The sequence below is a fragment of the Cherax quadricarinatus genome, chromosome 24 (genome assembly GCF_038502225.1).
Source record: "Cherax quadricarinatus isolate ZL_2023a chromosome 24, ASM3850222v1, whole genome shotgun sequence".
Classification (NCBI taxonomy): Eukaryota; Metazoa; Arthropoda; class Malacostraca; order Decapoda; family Parastacidae; genus Cherax; species Cherax quadricarinatus.
Genome location: NC_091315.1, coordinates 42,354,084 through 42,372,610, shown reverse-complemented (window position 1 = coordinate 42,372,610; position 18,527 = coordinate 42,354,084). Strand labels below are relative to the sequence as shown.

Sequence of the window (18,527 nt, the reverse complement as noted above, 5' to 3'; positions counted from 1 at the left end):
ATAAAATCTCAATCAAATGCTAAAAACAATTTTCAAATCAAATTTTTCTTGTTCATATTAGCTTAATATTGTACATCACCAAAATTGCCAGTGTATCTATTACTCAAATATCTGGAAATGTATTAGTTTGTTAGTAGCTAACCCACCCTCTCCCACCAGCTAGATACTCAAGCCACCTCTTATGTCATGAAATACACGTGTTGGGTAGAGAAATTAGAAAGGTAAGAGAATAAGTAGAGACAAGAAACAAGGGAAGTGGCTAGTATTGCAGTAAGCTTTCAGTGTTCATTACATATCTATATCTATTTCTATATCTATCTACATATCTATCTACTTTCAATGCACCAGTCACATCCCACCGAAGCGGGGTGGCCCAAAAGGAAAAATGTAAGTTTCTCATTTTAAATTTAGTAATATATACAGGAGAAGGGGTTACTAGCCCCCTTGCTTCCAGCATTTTAGTCGCCTCTTATGACAGGCTTACGGAGGAAAAATTCTGTTCCACTTCCCCATGGTATATCTCTATATAAATATAGATATATACATTCTCCATGGGAAAATGGAACAGAATTCTTCCTCCGTAAGTCATACATGTCGCAAGAGGCAACTAAAATGCCAGGAGCAAGGGGCTAGTAACCCCTTCTGTATACACTACTAAAGTTAAAAAGAGAAATTAGTGTTTTTCTTTTTGGGTCACCCTGCTTTGGTGGGATGCAGCCGGTGCATTAAAAGATAAAGATAAAGATAAAGATAAAGATAAAGATAGATAGATAGATAGATAGATAGATAGATAGATATATATATTATAGGTAATAGGTTGGTAGACAGCAACTGCCCAGGTAGGTACTACTGTCCTGCCAAGTGAGTGTAAAACGTAAGCCTGTAATTGTTTTACACGATGGTAGGATTGCTGGTGTTTTTTCTGTCTCATAAACATGCAAGGTTTCAGGTACGTCTTGCTACTTCTGCTTACACTTAGGTCACACTACACATACATGTATATACACACCCCTCTGGGTATAGCTCTTGTTCTTGTTTATTTCCTCTTATCTCCATGGGGAAGTGGACACATGTATATATATTATAGGTAATAGGTTGGTAGACAGCAACTGCCCAGGTAGGTACTACTGTCCTGCCAAGTGAGTGTAAAACAGAAGCCTATAATTGTTATCCACGATTGTAGTATTGCTGGTGTCTTCTTTCTGTCTCATAAACATGCAAGGTTTCAGGTACGTCTTGCTACTTCTACTTACACTTAGGTCACACTACACACACATGTACAAGCATATAATATATACACACACACCCCTCTGGGTTTACTTCAATTTTCTTACTAGTTCTTGTTTATTTCCTCTTACCTCCATGGGGAAGTGGAACAGAATTCTTCCTCCGTAAGCCATGCGTGTTGTAAGAGGCGACTAAAATACCAGGAGCAAGGGGCTAGTAACCCCTTCTCCCGTATAAATTACTAAATTTAAAAAGAGAAACTTTTGTTTTTCCTTTTGGGCCACCCTGCCTTGGTGAAAGAAAAAGAAAGAAAAAGAAAAAAAGAAAGAAAAAGAAAGAAAAAGAAAGAAAAAGAAAGAAAAAGAAAGAAAAAGAAAGAAAGAAAAAGAAAGAAAGACACACACACAACCTGTGACGAGCAGGGTCCCACAGGGATCAGTTCTAGAACCAGTGCTATTTTTGATATATGCGAACGACATGATGGAAGGAATAGACTCTGAAGTGTCCCTATTCACAGATGATGTGAAGTTGATGAGAAGAATTAAATCGGATGAGGATGAGGCAGGACTGCCAAGAGACCTGGGCAGGCTGGACATGTGGTCCAGAAACTGGCTTCTCGAATTCAACCCTGCCAAATGCAAAGTCATGAAGATTGGGGAGGGGCAAAGAAGACCGCAGACAGAGTATAGGCTAGGTGGACAAAGACTACAGACCTCACTCAGGTAGAAAGACCTTGGGGTGACCATAACACCGAGCACGTCACCGGAGGCACACATCAACCAAATAACTGCTGCAGCATACGGGCGCCTGGCAAACCTGAGAATAGCGTTCCGATACCTTAATAAGGAATTGTTCAAGACACTGTACACTGTGTATGTTAGGCCCATACTGGAGTATACAGCACCAGTCTGGAACCCACACCTGGTCAAGCATGTCAAGAAGTTAGAGAAAGTACAAAGGTTTGCAACAAGGCTAGTCCCAGAGCTCAGGGGAATGTCGTACGAGGAAAGGTTGAGGGAAATCGGACTGACGACACTGGAGGACATAAGGGTCAGGGGAGACATGATAACGACATACAAGATACTGCGGGGAATAGACAAGGTGGACAGAGATAGGATGTTCCAGAGAGGGGACACAGAAACAAGGGGTCACAACTGGAAGCTAAAGACTCAGACGAGTCACAGGGACATTAGGAAGTATTTCTTCAGTCACAGAGTCGTCCGGAAGTGGAATAGCCTAGCAAGTGAAGTAGTGGAGGCAGGAACCAAACATTTTTAAGAAGAAGTATGACAAAGCTCAGGAAGCAGAGAGGGAGAGGACCTAGTAGCGATCAGTGAAGAGGCGGGGCCAGGAGCTGAGTCTCGACCCCTGCAACCACAATTAGGTGAGCGCGCACGCACACACAGAAAAAAATGCAGGCATCAAGTGTAGTGCAGGGAGGAGTCTGGTGTACACCAATAAAATGCAAAAAATGCAAGACTACAGTACTGTTTTCTATAATTTCATGAGGGCTTTTTGTTTTTTTTTTTAATTCAGAGAAACCAGTTAGCCAGACTTAGTCCTGGAGGTGGAAAGGGCAGTGCTTGCACTCTGAAAGAGGGATGGTGATTTTCAAATCTGAGGGTAACATGATTGCTGTCAGTAATTTTTTTTTTTTTTTAGGCTAAGAGTCGTTATCCTGCTTCAGCCCAATTCAAAGCCCAGCCCTAAGGTATACTGCCACCACCTGGGATGCAGCTCACAAGATTCTACTAACACCCAGGTGCTTACTGCTGGATGAACAATGACAGCAGGTGTAAGGAAATACGTTCAGTATTACAACTCCTGCTGGCGAGTAGAAATCATGAAACTTCTCGATAATGTGCAGAGAAAGGTTATCTATGGTGGTAAGAAAAGGCAAAGTACCATAGTATAATGGTACCAACACTCTTATTTGGGTGTGAAGCATGGGTCTTTGATGCTACAGTGAGGAGGAGGAGGAGGAGGAGGAGGAGGAGGAGGAGGAGGAGGAGGAGGAGGAGGATAGAGGCAGTGATGTCGTCATGGTAGAGAGCAACATGTAGTGTGAATATACAGAGAATTTGCAGTGTAAAAATTAAAAGGTGATGTGGTGTCACCAGAGGGCTGAGTGGATGCTAAGGTGGTTTGGGGATATATTTATACTATACTATACTATAACAATGACAGCCTGGTAAGCTGTTGATGGATACAATTTTGTAACTCCCTACAATAAATCTTGTAACGTACAAAAATCTCATTACACGAATTACACTACAATTTCAAAGTTGAGTTTGTGAGGCATGAGCTCCACCTCTGTCCCTCCCATTTTTTTTTAACCTTTGAGATGCGATCAAGCCCCATTATATTTAGATTAAGTCTCTTAAAAAATTGCAACCACAAAAATTATTAACCCTCACATCATACATAATTAACGATTCTATTTTTCCTTCACCAGTAGGTGGAGTGTTCACTTCATGAACTTTTGTAAAAACTCAACAAACCAACCTGTTTGCAATTCTGCTAATTAAAACATTTTTTGTTCATCTCCTTCAGCTTTACACTGCACTAACATTAACAAATTTCTGCAGTACTTAAGTGATTATTAAATGTCTTATTTAACACATTATTAAATTATTGAAGTAGCACGTTATCAATTTCCCAGCTTGCTCATATAAATTAAAGTTCTCTCAATTACAATACGTAAAAAATACATGCAAAGTAATGAGCACTAACTTCTAGAACAACAGTAAAGAGAATCTCAATGAGCATTGGTACTGTGCAGACCACCATCCTTTCTATCTAGATCATATTTCCAACAACTGGCCTGGGTTCCTAAAAACATTCCTAGTTACCAAGCTTCTTGAATGACAGCTACACAGTGAATGAACACGTCATTGTGGACAGCATACACTATTCTACGTAGACATTTTACACAATATAGTATCTTACTCCCCACTCTGAGTAAAGGGTAATTACACAATGCTTTTTATAAAGAAATGATGAGGCAGCAGTCACTGGCCCATTTATTTTACGTAGTAAAACTTCAGGACATATTGACAATGCTGGTGTAATTTAAGGTTAAATAGTATGGTTTACCCTCATCTATTCACCTTACCCTTTAATATGTGGGAAATCTCCATATAAATAAAACACCATTTTGCATAGGAAGCACAAGATCATATCACGTCACAAAACCTTGCAAATACTGTATTTTACACTTTAATCATACTCAAAAATACATAAATGCAAAAATAAAATTTAGCCTATACTCTTCAAGCATTAAGCATATTACACTACTGAGAAAGCCAAAGACAATGAGCATTCCCCAACTCTTTTACCTCAACAGGGGAGTTAAGGTAAAGGGACAAGGACTTCATACAACATAAGCATGAATTAGGTCGTAGGTTAAGTAACTACTTCCCTAATGTTTGCTGATATAACTTGTGCATTCTCTAAAACCAGTGCTAAGTGCTAAGCAAACAGTTTAAACAAGTGATCATGCTTAAGTATTCTGGTCACAAAACAAATCTTAGATGAAAACCCACAACGATTTCACATCCGCTACTGTCCATAACACCAGCTGCATAAAGGCAAAGTATCCCATATGAACTTTCCCCCCCCAAAAAAATCTCAACGAAATCATTATTTTAATTACAATGTATCACCGTAGATTGGCATCTACTAAACTAGGAGGTTGCTGGTGACACTGCAGACGATTGTGATGCGGCAGCTGCCGCCGCCGCCACTGCTGCCTGCAATCTTCCAGCTACTTCAGGTTCTAGACTTTGGACCACAGAGGTAACTTGGTCAGGGAAATCATGACTAACACTTTTAACAAGCTCTTGAATCAGCTGATTAGTTTCTGCCAAAAAAAAAAAAAAAAGGTCACTGTAAAGCAGCAAACATGTTAATCACAAAAAAAAGGCAATGTCTGAAATGTGAAAAAAACAAACAAAGCCTGGAAGTTAAGATTATCATAATTACATTCATAGGGGACCACTAAACTCATATGAGCCATACAGCACCTGGGGGAATGAAAGGCATTCATATTTAATCCTTTGAGGGTCCGAGCCTTAGATCTACGCAGTCCACAGGGTCCAAGAATTAAAAAAAGAAAAAATGGTAGAAAATCTTTCTGAAGGTAATAAAACAAAAAGTATGAAATTTGGTGGAAAACTGACGAAATTACACTGCTGCGAATTTTACTCTGAAAGCGATATTTACGCAGCGGTGATTTTGTCCCTCACTGACTTATTTTAGGCCAATTACATTGTTCCAGTTGACCAAATTCTTAGCTATTTCATTAGTATTACTTCTATTTTATCGAGTGAGCACAAGAAACTGCCCAATCAACTATTTTAACTACCTAATAAAGTGATCAGAAGTTGGTAATTTGGACAATTTCACGCAAAGTTCAAAATATTCTAATTTCAAAACAGGGTTCAGAATAAACAATACAGGCATTCCTGGCACTAAAATAACATTTCCTCTGTTTATTAGTTAGGCTTCCAGGCTTTACAGATGAATTCCATTTTGATTTTTTGTTTACATTAAAGAATTTTTATTCACACCAAAAATTAGATGAATTACTCTTATGCAATATTGTTATAATTGTATAAATAATATCAGTACATCTGTAAATGTACATTAGACCCACCAGTTGACGTGTATTGGAACCATGATGCTATTTGTTTACACTTCAAAATCGGCAAAAATAAAAAATTTCTGCTAATTCAAGCTCACTTACAAGCTATTTTCAGTACTAAAACCAATCAAAATCATCTCTATTTCTGTAATATATCTTCCATTCTATTAAATGAGATCAAGAAACCACAAATACAACCGCAAAAACCATATGACAATACACCGCAAAATCGCTGCTTTAATCCAAAAACACTCAGTTTTTTTCCCTCATAATGTACTGCATGCTTCGGGATTTGCTTTATATGGTGCACACTTAACACACACATACATTCTCTCGTATCTAGGCCCAAATTTACTAATCACAGATTATATGAGCGAGCCGAGTTCATGGCGTAGATCTATGGCTTGGAACCTGTGGACAAGGCGTAGATCTACAGCCTGGACCCTCAAATGGTTAACTCAAGGAACTGGAGCACATGTACAATTCCTTAAAATCAAGAGCCCCCTCACCAGCATCAAGGAATTTTCCTTAAGGGGCTGTAGGTTAAATACTCAAAATGGGCTGAAAATATCCAACAGGCAAATTCAAACTAGACCAGGCATCTGAGAGTTACCAATGCCTGAGAAGCTGAGGAGCATATAACCCCTGGATGCATCAAATGATAGGCAAAGATGTAATGCTGTAGATATCTGGTACAAGTGTTTTAGGAATTCTAGAAGAAATACAAATTATAACAGAGTAGACATAACAAGAATGTGAAAGTTATTTGCCAGAAGTACCCTTCTGGCAAGACAGTGATGGAGTGAATGATGGTAAAGTTTTTCTTTTTCGGGCCACACTGCCTTGGTGGGAATCGGCCAGTGTGATGATAAAAATAAAAAAAATCAGCCGATTCCCACCAAGGTAGGATGACCCGAAAACAATGTTAACCCTTAAACTGTCCAAACGGAGATCTACGTCCACGTGCAGGGGGCTCTGAGCGTAGATCTACTTTTTTTTTTTTTACGTGCTTTCAAACGGCGAAAATCAAGGTCGGAGAGCTACACACAAACGCAGATCTAGGTTTGGACAGTTTAAGGGTTAATAAAAACAAATATGAGAAAATTAACAAATGAAAGCACTTAAGAGGTTTCCACATGAACTGTATCTTAATCTTATAGAAAGTGTACACTATACTTATAAAAGAAGTCTGACAATGCCAAATCGAGTAGTCCCCCTGTATCCGCATGGGATACGTTCCAAGACCTACCATGGATGCCTGAAACTGTGGATAGTAGCAAACACTAAGTCAATTTTATTTACATGCATACCTATGATAAAGTTTAATTGGTAAATTACACACAGTGAGTCAAGAATTAGCACTTTTTCCACTGATAGGAAGCACTTCATGGTTTCTCTTAAGCTCTGAAGAACTGCTACCATCATTATTTTCCTGCTTTGGTGTCATTATTAATAAGCAAAATTAAGGCTTATTTTCAGCCATGGTAAAACGTGGGTAACAAACTGCAGCAACCAAATCCGCAGATATGGGGATTCTACTTGCAACATTATTGGAAAACGCTTGCAACAACTTACTATCATCAGCTTGCTTAGTAGTATATATAAGAGCAGCCAAACGTAGGATTGGGGCTAAATTTTGGGCGAGCATAGGATGCTGGGCACGGTACAGCACAAGGAAGCATTCAAAGACTGTAGAATTTTCTTCAAAGTCTTCCCTCAATGGCAAGCACCCTAATACCACTGGAAACACCTAAAAAGTAGAGATAAAAATTTAATTAGAACCTCTATTTACACTGAATAATTTCTCTCTCAACACAAGATAACAGGCATATCTTGCTACTTTTACTTACAATTAGGTCACACCACACATGTATATACACATTTATGCATACACACTCATCCAAGTTTTCTTTGGTTTTTCTTAATAGTTCTTGTTCTTATTATTTTCCTTTCATATCCATGGGGAAGTGGAATAAGAATTTTTCCTCCGTAAGCCATGCGTGTTGTAATAGTCAACTAAAATGACAGGAGCAATAAGCTAATAACACCTTTTCCTGTACAGCTTACTAAATAGAAAAAACATCAACTGAATAATTATGCACAGGAAATTTACGACTTACTTCAAAAGGACCATCGTGCAAAAGCTAGGCGATTCAAAAGAAGGATATATAGAGGAAAGTACAGAATCGTAGTATATACAGAAAAAAGAGTTATACAAAAATCAAACAAGGAGAAAGCCAAGAGCATATTTAATATTCACCTGTTCCAAAGGCACATTGGTTGGACTGGTACTAATAAGTCTTGCTACAGCCCCACATATGTTATCCAGAGCTCGCGGAAAGGTCTCTTTACTCAGGGCTTCAGATAACACTGCCAGAATGTTGTTAAAGTGCCCCATCACTGCATCACCACCTGGTGAAAAAAAAAAAAAATTATTGTCATTGATACTTCTATGGGTCTTTAACACCTATACTGTATGTAGCTCCCATCATCACCTCATCAAGTTGTATCAAATCTTAAGGGGCTCGCACATCTTCCTTTTTCCCCCCACTAACTACTTCATATTAGGTCTAATAATATTTCCAGAAATTTTCAGTTTTGAAATAAGATACATTTTGCCTGATGAAGAAAGTAATTAGTAGTTAAGTATTTATGCATCTGGTTGTGAGAAGTGTACAAGCAATTCTGGAAGACTTTTGGCAATTTAGGAAATTTAAAGCTGAGAGAATTTTAGATATATTAATGCAAAAATAAAAGACACTTGTGGGAGTATGAATGGCAATGGAGGACATTATGCAGCAACTCTAGAAAACGGTTTTGCATTGGAAATATGTACTGTACAATTTTCAGGAAAAATACAGGTATGCAAGGAATGAAGCGAGACAGAGTAGTTTGCTGAACTGTTTACTGTAAGCAACACAAAGTCAAGAGATAAACTCTTGGACATGCACATATGCATAATAGTAACTGCATAGATGATTGACTTAAACATAGTATTAGCTTATATGGAATATGGAAAACAAAGAGTGTCATTAGAAAAAGAAAATGTGAGAAATAAATGTGCAGGATGGCTGGTTAAGGGAGACAGCAAGTAAAGAAAAGGATATCCAAAGATTGTAAAACGATATACAAAGAGGATGTCAAAGCATTTTGTGCCATAGATTTAAGAAGCATTACAGGGAAGCAAATGCAGGAGAGGAGAAAGCTAATGGGTAGAGTGAATTTAAAATGATTATAAAAGAAATAAGCAACTATGCTGCTGCTTTTGGAATGCAAAATTAATGAGAGGAAGGCCAATGAACGGATGGGTGAGGCAGTGTCAACTTTTGCAAAAAGAAAATGTTTTATAGGGGTCCAATTTTAATGCAACTAGAAGAAAATTATCGACCCTTAAAGTGTAGTAGACCCAGAAATAAATAAATAAATAAATAAATAAATAAATAAATAAAAAAAAAGTGCTGGTAGTGTGGCAAATTTTTTTTTCTGAAATTAAAAGAGCACTTTTTAAAGTAGAATATGACAGAGAAGTAATGGAATCTAATTTACCATTTTATGGCATGCTGAAGTTGATTAAAAATGACATGCTGTCAGCAATAGTTGTTACTACAAAATAGTATATATTACATATTTCTAGCAAAAGACCATAGTTTTGAATTTTGTTTTCAATGTTTAACACCATAAGAGAAGTTTTCATTACAAAAAAATGAAAAGATTCTTAGATCAATATAGCCTTACATGAAATATACAAAAATTGGTACAAATAAATGTTTTCGCTATTTTATTATTGTCTAACACTGTGTGGAAATCTTGTATTGCTGATTTAGGGTGTGATCTCAAAAATGAGAGAGAGTCACACTGACTTTCTAAGGTTACCCTGGGTTAAAATGTACATTCACTGATGTATTTTTCATAAAAATATACGTATGCTGCGTACAGAAGCCTAAATAAAGACCAAGAATTTGCGTAGATAGCGTGACATGTCACACACCTTGTTTACATGCCCTATAGTCATTTTCATCTGAGATGCACAATATGAACCCACCCTGGCCCTATTGTTTTTAAAGGTGTTACAAAGTGGCAGGATGCCCAAACTGTTGAGCTAAGGCATAAAATTGTAGCTGGCAACAAATCTGAGACCTACAAAAATTTTAATTTCAATAATTCTTGAACATGGTTCCTGTGTATATGCAAGTCACCACACAGCAGAAAAGAATAGGCGCCAAATTCAATCAATGAAGAAAAATACAGGTGCGTGGTAGAATGCAACTATGAAGCTCAAGTTACCATACTTTCTTATGCGGCTCAGTCTAACTTACCAGTGCAGAAAACAATATCTACACATTCCCACAAAAAGATGAAACAAGAAATTTATTCCTTTACTAACCCAGATTTTGGCTGTAGCAGTGCTTATTCTTTTCTGCTGTCCAATGCCTCATGTATGTTCTGCATAGTTTAAAGGTTAATAAAGTTTGCACTGTGGTTCCATAATCCCTAGTATTGCCAATCTGTCTAAAATAAATTTTATATAAAGCATTTAAAACTTGGCTAGTACACTTAGAATAGATAAGGAATACAATTTTATTTCTTTCTGTTAACTGAACAGATTTAAAATCCATTAACTAACACTAAAATCTTTGTTCAACAATAAGTTCCATTTTTCATCTCGCTGGCATTCTCCCACCAAGGTAGTAGGGGAAAAAAAAAAACAACCATCATACACTCACAATTTTGAAGTATGCTGATATCACCAAGGAGATGACTTTCGAACTCCAACATCTCCTCCCCTACTCCTTCAGAATGTAGGCACTTTACTTCCCACATCCAGGACTAACTGGTTTCCCTGAATCCCTTCATAAATGTTACCTTGCCCCAATAGCACATCCATTAACCCTTTGACTGTTTTGGTCGTATATATATATGTCTTAAGCGCCACTGTTTCGGACGTATTTATACGCGTAAATTCTAGCGGCTTCAAATCAAGCAGGAGAAAGCTGGTAGGCCCACATATGAGAGAATGGGTCTGTGTGGTCAGTGTGCACCACAAAAAAAATCATGCAGCACGCAGTGCACGAGAAAAAAAAACTTTTTTTTTTTTTGGATTAAAACGCCGACTTTGAGGTGTATTTTCGTATAGTATTTATTGTTGTATTCTCATTTTCATGGTCTCATGTGATAAAATGGAAAACATATTACAGAAACAGAGATGATTTTGATTAGTTTCATGATGAAAACGACCTTGAAATTGAGCTCAAAATAGCGGAAATGTTAGATTTTTACCAATGTTCAGGAGTAAGCAAATCACACCACACGTCCAATACACGTCAACTGGGGAGTAATATTCTTTCACTAGTTTACCTGGAGTTACCTGGAGAGAGTTCCGGGGGTCAACGCCCCCGCGGCCCGGTCTGTGACCAGGCCTCCTGTCAGTGACAATGTTTTTTTTTTTTTTTTTGAGGATCTATTGTACTGGTTCAGATGTGGTCTAGTAGCAGCTGACTCAATAATTATAATTTTGATTTCTGAAAACTGGCATCTTGTGAGTTTTTGAATGGATGAGATTAGTGTTAAATTATCCAGCAATTATTTAGTCTCCTGTTTGTGACTAGTATGTGACTAGATCTTATCACATATGTGGCCAAAACTAGCTATGTGATCCTCAGTGACCCAAGAAGATAAGGCTGCAGAGCTGTCAGCATCCCAGCTACCAGTGCACTGATATTATTTATACCATTTTTACAATAATGAAGTAGTCTGCATAACAGTAAATTTTGTATTTTTTGTATGAATAAAAAATAAAATAAGAAAGCACTAGTAATATAAGAGGGGCCTAGAGACGTGACTAATGAACAGAGGATATGTTATTTTAGTGCCAAGAATGTCTACATTCTTTATTCTGGACCCTATTTTGAAATTGGCATCTTTTTTAATTTGCATGAAATTGGCCAAATTGCCAATTTCTGATCATTTTATTGGGTAGTTCAAATCGGTAAATGAGCGGTTTCTTGTACTCAACTGATAGAAAAAATGGAATTCTAAAGAAATAACTGAGTTTGGTCAACTGGAACAACGGAACTGGCCAAAAACAGGGCTCAAAGTCGGCGAAATCGCCAATGCGTATATGTCACCGAGACAGCTAACTTCGCGGGAGCGTAATTCCGTGAGTTTTCGACCAAATTTCGTACTTTTGGTGTCATTACCATCGCGAAAAGATTCTCTATCATTTCATAAGAAAAAATAATTTTTATTTCTTTCCAAAAATTTGGCGACATAGGATGACAGTTTCAGAAAGGGGCTTGCGACAGTCAAAGGGTTAAAAACCCATTTTTCCCCACTCTGCTCTTAATACTCTTATAAACCTGATTGATGTTCAAGTCGTTTAACCCAATCATTGTCCAGACCCCTGAAATGAAGCTTGTTCACAACATCAAAGATTTAAAAAAAAAAAAAAATTGTCTGACACTGCCTTGCTGCTACACTCACACTGGTGTGATTGATGCCACCTCCCTGCTACACCCTCACACTGGCCAACATGAAATCAAAATGGTAGAGAATCTTTTTCTGAAGGTAATAAAGCAAAACGCTCAAAATTTGATGTAAAACTGATGAAATTACACTTGTTAATTTTGCCGAGTCAGCGATATTTACGCACTGGTGATTTTGCCCACCGAGTCCTATTTTAGGCCGATTACATTGTTCCAGTAGACCAAATTCTTAGCTATTTTGCTAGTATGTCTTCCATTTTATCAACTGAGCATCAGAAATCACCTATCCGATAAATTTTGTGAAATTGGCCAAATTGGTAATTTTGCCAATTTCATACAAATTTCAAAATACAGTGGACCCCGGCATACCGTTGGCATCACATAACATTAAATCCGCATACTGCTACATTTTATCGCCAAGATTTTGCCTCGCATACCGCTAAAAAACCCGCTCAACGCTGTTCGTCCGAGACGCGTCTAATGTGCACCCTTAGCCAGCCTCACATGTTCCGCCGGTGGCATTGTTTACCAGCCAGCCTCCGCGGTAACATCCAAGCATACAATCGGAACATTTAGTATTATTACAGTGTTTCTGGTGATTTTATCTGCAAAGTAAGTGACCATGGGCCCCAAGAAAGCTTCTAGTGCCAACCCTACAGGAATAAGGGTGAGAATTACTATAGAGATGAAGAAAGAGATCATTGATAAGTATGAAAGTGGAGTGCGTGTCTCCGAGCTGGCCAGGTTGTATAGTAAACCCCAATCAACCATCGCTACTATTGTGGGCAACAAAAAGGCAATCAAGGAAGCATTTCTTGCCAAAGGTTTAACTGTGTTTTCGAAACAGAGATCGCAAGTGATGGAAGATATTGAGAGACTGTTATTGGTGTGGATAAATGAGAAACAGATAGCATCTCTCAAGTGATCATAAGTGAAAAGGCTAGGAAGTTGCATCAGGATTTAATTAAAAAAATGCCTGCAACTAGTGATGATGTGAGTGAATTTAAGGCCAGCAAAGGTTGGTTTGAGAGATTTAAGAGGCGTAGTGGCATACATAGTGTGATAAGGCATGGTGAGGCTGCCAGTTCGGACCACAAAGCAGCTGAAATATATGTGCAGGAATTCAAGGAGTACATAGAAACTGAAGGACTGAAACCTGAACAAGTGTTTAATTGTGATGAAACAGGCCTGTTTTGGAAGAAAATGCCAAGCAGGACCTACATTACTCAGGAGGAAAAGGCACTCCCAGGACATAAGCCTATGAAAGACAGGCTTACTCTGTTGATGTGTTCCAATGCTACTGGTGATTGCAAAGTGAAGCCTTTATTAGTGTATCACTCTGAAACTCCCAGACCGTTCAGGCAAAACAATGTCCTCAAGGAAAATTTGTGTGTGCTGTGGAGGGCAAACAGTAAGGCATGGGTCACTAGGGACTTTTTCTATGACTGGTTACACCATGCATTTGCCCCCAATGTGAAAGATTACCTAACTGAAAAGAAATTAGAACTTAAGTGCCTCCTGGTGTTAGACAATGCCCCTGGTCATCCTACAGACGTGGCAGAGCGACTTTATGGGGACATGAAATTCATTAAGGTGAAGTTTTTGCCTCCTAATACCACTCCTCTCCTGCAGCCCATGGACCAGCAGGTTATTGCAAACTTCAAAAAACTGTACACAAAAGCTCTGTTTGAAAGGTGCTTTGTAGTGACCTCAGAAACTCAACTGACTCTAAGAGAGTTTTGGAGAGATCACTTTAATATCCTCAATTGTGTAAACGTTATAGGTAAGGGTTGAGAGGGAGTGACTAAGAGAACCTTGAACTCTGCTTGGAAGAAACTGTGGCCAGAATGTGTAGACCAAAGGGATTTTGAAGGGTTTCAGGCTAACCCTGAGAATCCTATGCCAGTTGAGGAATCCATTATGGCATTGGGAAAGTCCTTGGGGTTGGAGGTTAGTGGGGATGATGTGGAAGAGTTGGTGGAGAAGGACAATGAAGAACTAACCACTGATAAGCTGATAGATCAACTTCAACAGCAAGAGGCCAGACCTGTGGAAACTGGTTCGAAGGAGGGGAGAGAGAAATTGAAGAAATTGCCTACTACAAAGATTAAGGAAATCTGTGCAAAGTGGCTTGAAGTGCAAATCTTCATGGATGAAAATCACCCTCACACAGCTATTGCAAGCCGTGCTGGTGACTATTACACTGACAACGTTGTGAAACACTTTAGGGAAGTCATAAAGGAACGAGAGGTACAGGCCACTATGGACAGATATGTTGTGCGACAGAACTCCAGTGACTCTGAAGCTGGTCCTAGTGGCATTAAAAGAAGAAGGGAAGTAACCCCAGAAAAGGACTTGACACCTCAAGTCTTAATGGAAGGGGATTCCCCTTCTAAACACTAACACACTCTCCTCCTCCCATCCCATCAATCATCACCAGATCTTCAATAAAATTAAGTGTCATGTAATTGTGCATGCCTTTTTCAGTTTGTGTGTATTAAAATTAATATTTCATGTGATAATTTTTTTTTTTTTCATACTTTGGGGTGTCTTGCACAGATTAATTTGATTTCCATTATTTCTTATGGGGAAAATTCATTGGCATAACGATAATTTCGCATAACAATGAGCTCTCTTGCACGGATTAATATCGCTATGCGGGGGTCCACTGTAGGGTCCAGAATAAACAATGCAGGCATTCCTGGCACTAAAATAACATTTCCTCTGTTCATTAGTTATGTTCTCAGGCTTTACATATGAATCCATTTTGATTTTTTAGTCACACAGAATTTTTATTCATACAAAAAAATAGAATACTTAGTTATGCAACATGTCGATGATGAAAGGGAGGTGGTAATTTCATGCACTGGTCAGAGGTATAACATCTTTTAGGAGTGAAGAAGAGCAGGATGTGAGTGTGGGTTAAGTGCGTGAGGCATTACATAGAATGAAAGGAGGTAAAGCAGCAGGAACTTACGGGACCATGACAATGTTAAAAGCAGAGGGGTATACAGTGTTGGACTGGTTGGTATTTTTGTTTAATAAATGTATGAAAGAGGGGAAGGTATAGTTCCTTTATATAAAAGGAAGGGGGACAAAAGAGATTGTAAATATTATAGGGAAATAAGTTCACTGAGAGGAGAGAGAGAGATTTTGGGAAATGTTGAGTGAGTGCGTGGGGAGTCTTGAACCAAGTGAGAGAGTACTTGTAGTTGGGGATCTCAATGCTAAAGTGGGTAAAAATGTTGTGGAGGGAGTAGTAAGTAAATTTGGGGTGCCAGGGGTATATGAAAATGGGGAACCTTTAATTAAGCTATATGTAGAAAGAGGTTTAGTAATAAGTAATACATATTTTATGAAAAAGAGGATAAATAAGTATACAAGGTATGATATAGCACGTAATGAAAGTAGTTTGTTAGATTATGTATTGGTGGATAAAAGGTTGATGGGTAGGCTTCAGGATGCACGTGTTTATAGAGGCAACTGACATAATGAACCATTATTTAGTTGTCCCTACAGTTAGAGTAAGAGGTAGATGTGAAAAAAGGAAAATGGCAACAGCACGCAAGAGAGAAGTGAAAGTGTATAAACTAAGGGAGGAGGAAGTTAGGGCGAGATATAAGCAACTATTGGCAGAAAGGTGGGCTAGTGCAAGTAAGAGAAGTGGAGGGGAGTTGCAGAGGGTTGGAATAGTTTTAAAAATGCAGTATTAATATGTGGGGGAAGAAGTTTGTGGCTATAGGAGGGTGGGTGCAGGAGGAAAGAGGAGTGATTGGTGGAATGATGAAGGTTGTGATAAAAGAGAAAAAGGTAGCTTATGAGAGGTTTTTACAAAGTAGAAGGGTTATAAGAAGAGCAGAGTATATGGAGAGCAAAAGAAAGGTGAAGAGTGGTGAGAGAGTGCAAAAGGAGAGCAGATTATAGAGTGGGAGAGGCACTGTCAAGAAATTTTGCTGAAAATAATAAAAAGTTTTGGGAGTGAGAAAAACAAGTTAAGAAAGCCTAGGGAATGAATGGATTTGTCAGTTAAAAAGAGTAGGGGAGTTAGTAGATGGGGAGCTGGAAGTATTGGGTAGATGGCGGGAATATTTTTAGGAACTTTTCAATGTCGATGAAGAAAGGGAGGCACTTACCAGGGAGGTATAACATCTTTTAGGAGCGAAGAGCAGGATGTGAGTATGGGAGAGGTGCGTGAGGCATTATGTAGAATGAAAGGGGGTAAAGCAGCTGGAACTGTCGGGATCATTACAGAAATGTTAAAAGCAAGGGAGGATATAGTGTTGAAGTGGTTGGTATTTTTGTTTAATAAATGTATGAAAGAGGGGAAGGTACCTAGGGATTGGCAGAGAGCATGTATAGTTCCTTCATATAAAGGGATGTGTAATGTCACCATGGTGGTTTAATACAGTGGACCCCCGGTTATCGGCCGTTTTTTCGGCACTCGGTTATCAGCCGTTAATTCGGTGATCAGCCATTTGGGATGCGTCCATCCGCTACCTGGGGCCACTTGCGTGTCAGTTTGGCTTCGTCTCTTGGTGGCTGAGGAAGCTTCTGCTCATACATCCAAACATTTCGCTTGTTTTCCATTGTTTTTAGTGGGGTTTTTTTGCAGTGCAACTGTGAAATGAGTAACCATGGCTTTAAAGAAAGTTCCTGTGGTAAAGAAAGTGAGAAACACCATGGAATTTAAGTGTGAAGTGATAGAAAAGTTTGAGAGTGGTATGAAGGTGGTGGAACTTGCCAGGATGTACAGCAAGAATAAATCAACAATTACATCCATCCTGGCAAAGAAAGAACAAATCAAAGATGCAAAAGGAGTAACTTTTCTAACTAAAAGGCAACCAATAATGGAATAGATGGATAAGTTATTATTATTGTGGATTAAGGAAAAAGAATTAGTGGGAGACAGTGTTGTGGAGTTTATTATTTGTGAGAAGGCAAGGCAGTTGCATAAGGATCTTGCAAAGAAAATGCCTGGAACGAGTGCTGCAGTTTGTGAATTTATGGCCAGCAAAGGATGGTTTGATAGATTTAAGAAGCATAGTGGCATACACAGTGTTGTAAGGCATAGTGAGACAGCAAGTTCTGACAAACATGCGGCTGAAAAATTCGTGCAGGAATTCCAGGGGCACATATAGGCTGAGGGATTCAAACCCCAACAAGTGTTCAATTGTGACAAAACAAGCCCGTTTTGGAAGAAAATGCCAAACAGGACCTACATTACCCAGGAGGAAAATGCACTGCCAGGACACAAGCCTATGAAAGATAGGCTTACTCTTTTGTTGTATGGTAATGCTAGTGGGGATTTCAAAGTGAAGCCTTTACTCGTATATCACTCAGAAAATCCTAGTGTGTTCAAGAAAAATGATGTCATGAAGAATAGAGTGAAAGAGATGCCTTCTTCAGAGATTAAAGAGGCATGTGCAATGTGGACTAGGGTGCAAGCTTTTGTAGAGAAACCACCCTGACAAAGCTGAAACAAGCCATATCTGCAACATGTTTAGTGACAAAACCCTGTCCCACTTCAGGGAAATCTATAAGAGACACTAGAAACAGAGCACTCTGGATGGTTATTTTGTGAGACAGGGGTCCAGTGACTCAAGCTGGTCCTAGTGGCATTAAAAGAAAGAAGGAAGTATCCCCAGAGAAGGCTTTGCTACCTAAAGTCTTTATGGAGGGGGATTCCCCTTGCAAACACTAACTCCTCCCTCTTTCCTCTTCCATCTTCCAGAAGCCAGCATTAGCCTTCAATAAAGGTATGTAATACTTACATAATTGTTAAAAAAATGTTTTTTTTTTTTTTTAATATTTTTGTCTGAAACAGATTAATTGTATTTCCAGTAATTCTTATGGGAAATATTAATTCGGTTTTCGGCCATTTCGGCTTTCAGCAGACCTTCTTGAATGGATTATGGTTGATAACCGGGGGTCCACTGTATATTTATAGATGGGGTTGTAAAAGACGTAAATGATAGGGTGTTGGGGGACAAGAGTGGGATTAAATTGTTGGGAATCAAGTACATCAAGTGGCTGAGATGCATCTTTTCTTTGCCATAATAATGCTTATGCCACATGTGTATCAGCACAGGGTCAAATCATACTGGTCAACAGACCGCCTGATTGCAACCCCAGGTTTCAGTGATATAATGCGAATGAATCGATTTGCGCTACTA

The 18,527-nt window shown here is 38.7% G+C and overlaps 1 protein-coding gene across 3 annotated transcripts in view; it reads right to left on the bottom strand.

The window, feature by feature from the left end:
- The window catches only part of LOC128690957 (importin-4-like), a 178,687-nt gene that overhangs the window by 48,657 nt on the left and 111,503 nt on the right, over positions 1–18,527 (bottom strand). For 2 of the 3 annotated variants that reach the window (XM_070088448.1, XM_070088446.1), the window contains 3 exons: positions 8,133–8,284; positions 7,448–7,622; positions 2,740–5,089 (listed from right to left, as the gene is read on the bottom strand). In XM_070088448.1, coding sequence (XP_069944549.1) covers positions 4,914–5,089; positions 7,448–7,622; positions 8,133–8,284 — 503 coding nt within the window. In that variant the 3' untranslated portion in view covers positions 2,740–4,913. Of the gene's footprint in view, positions 1–2,739; positions 5,090–7,447; positions 7,623–8,132; positions 8,285–18,527 lie in introns of those variants that run through there. The other variant, XM_070088447.1, reaches the window with a different exon arrangement.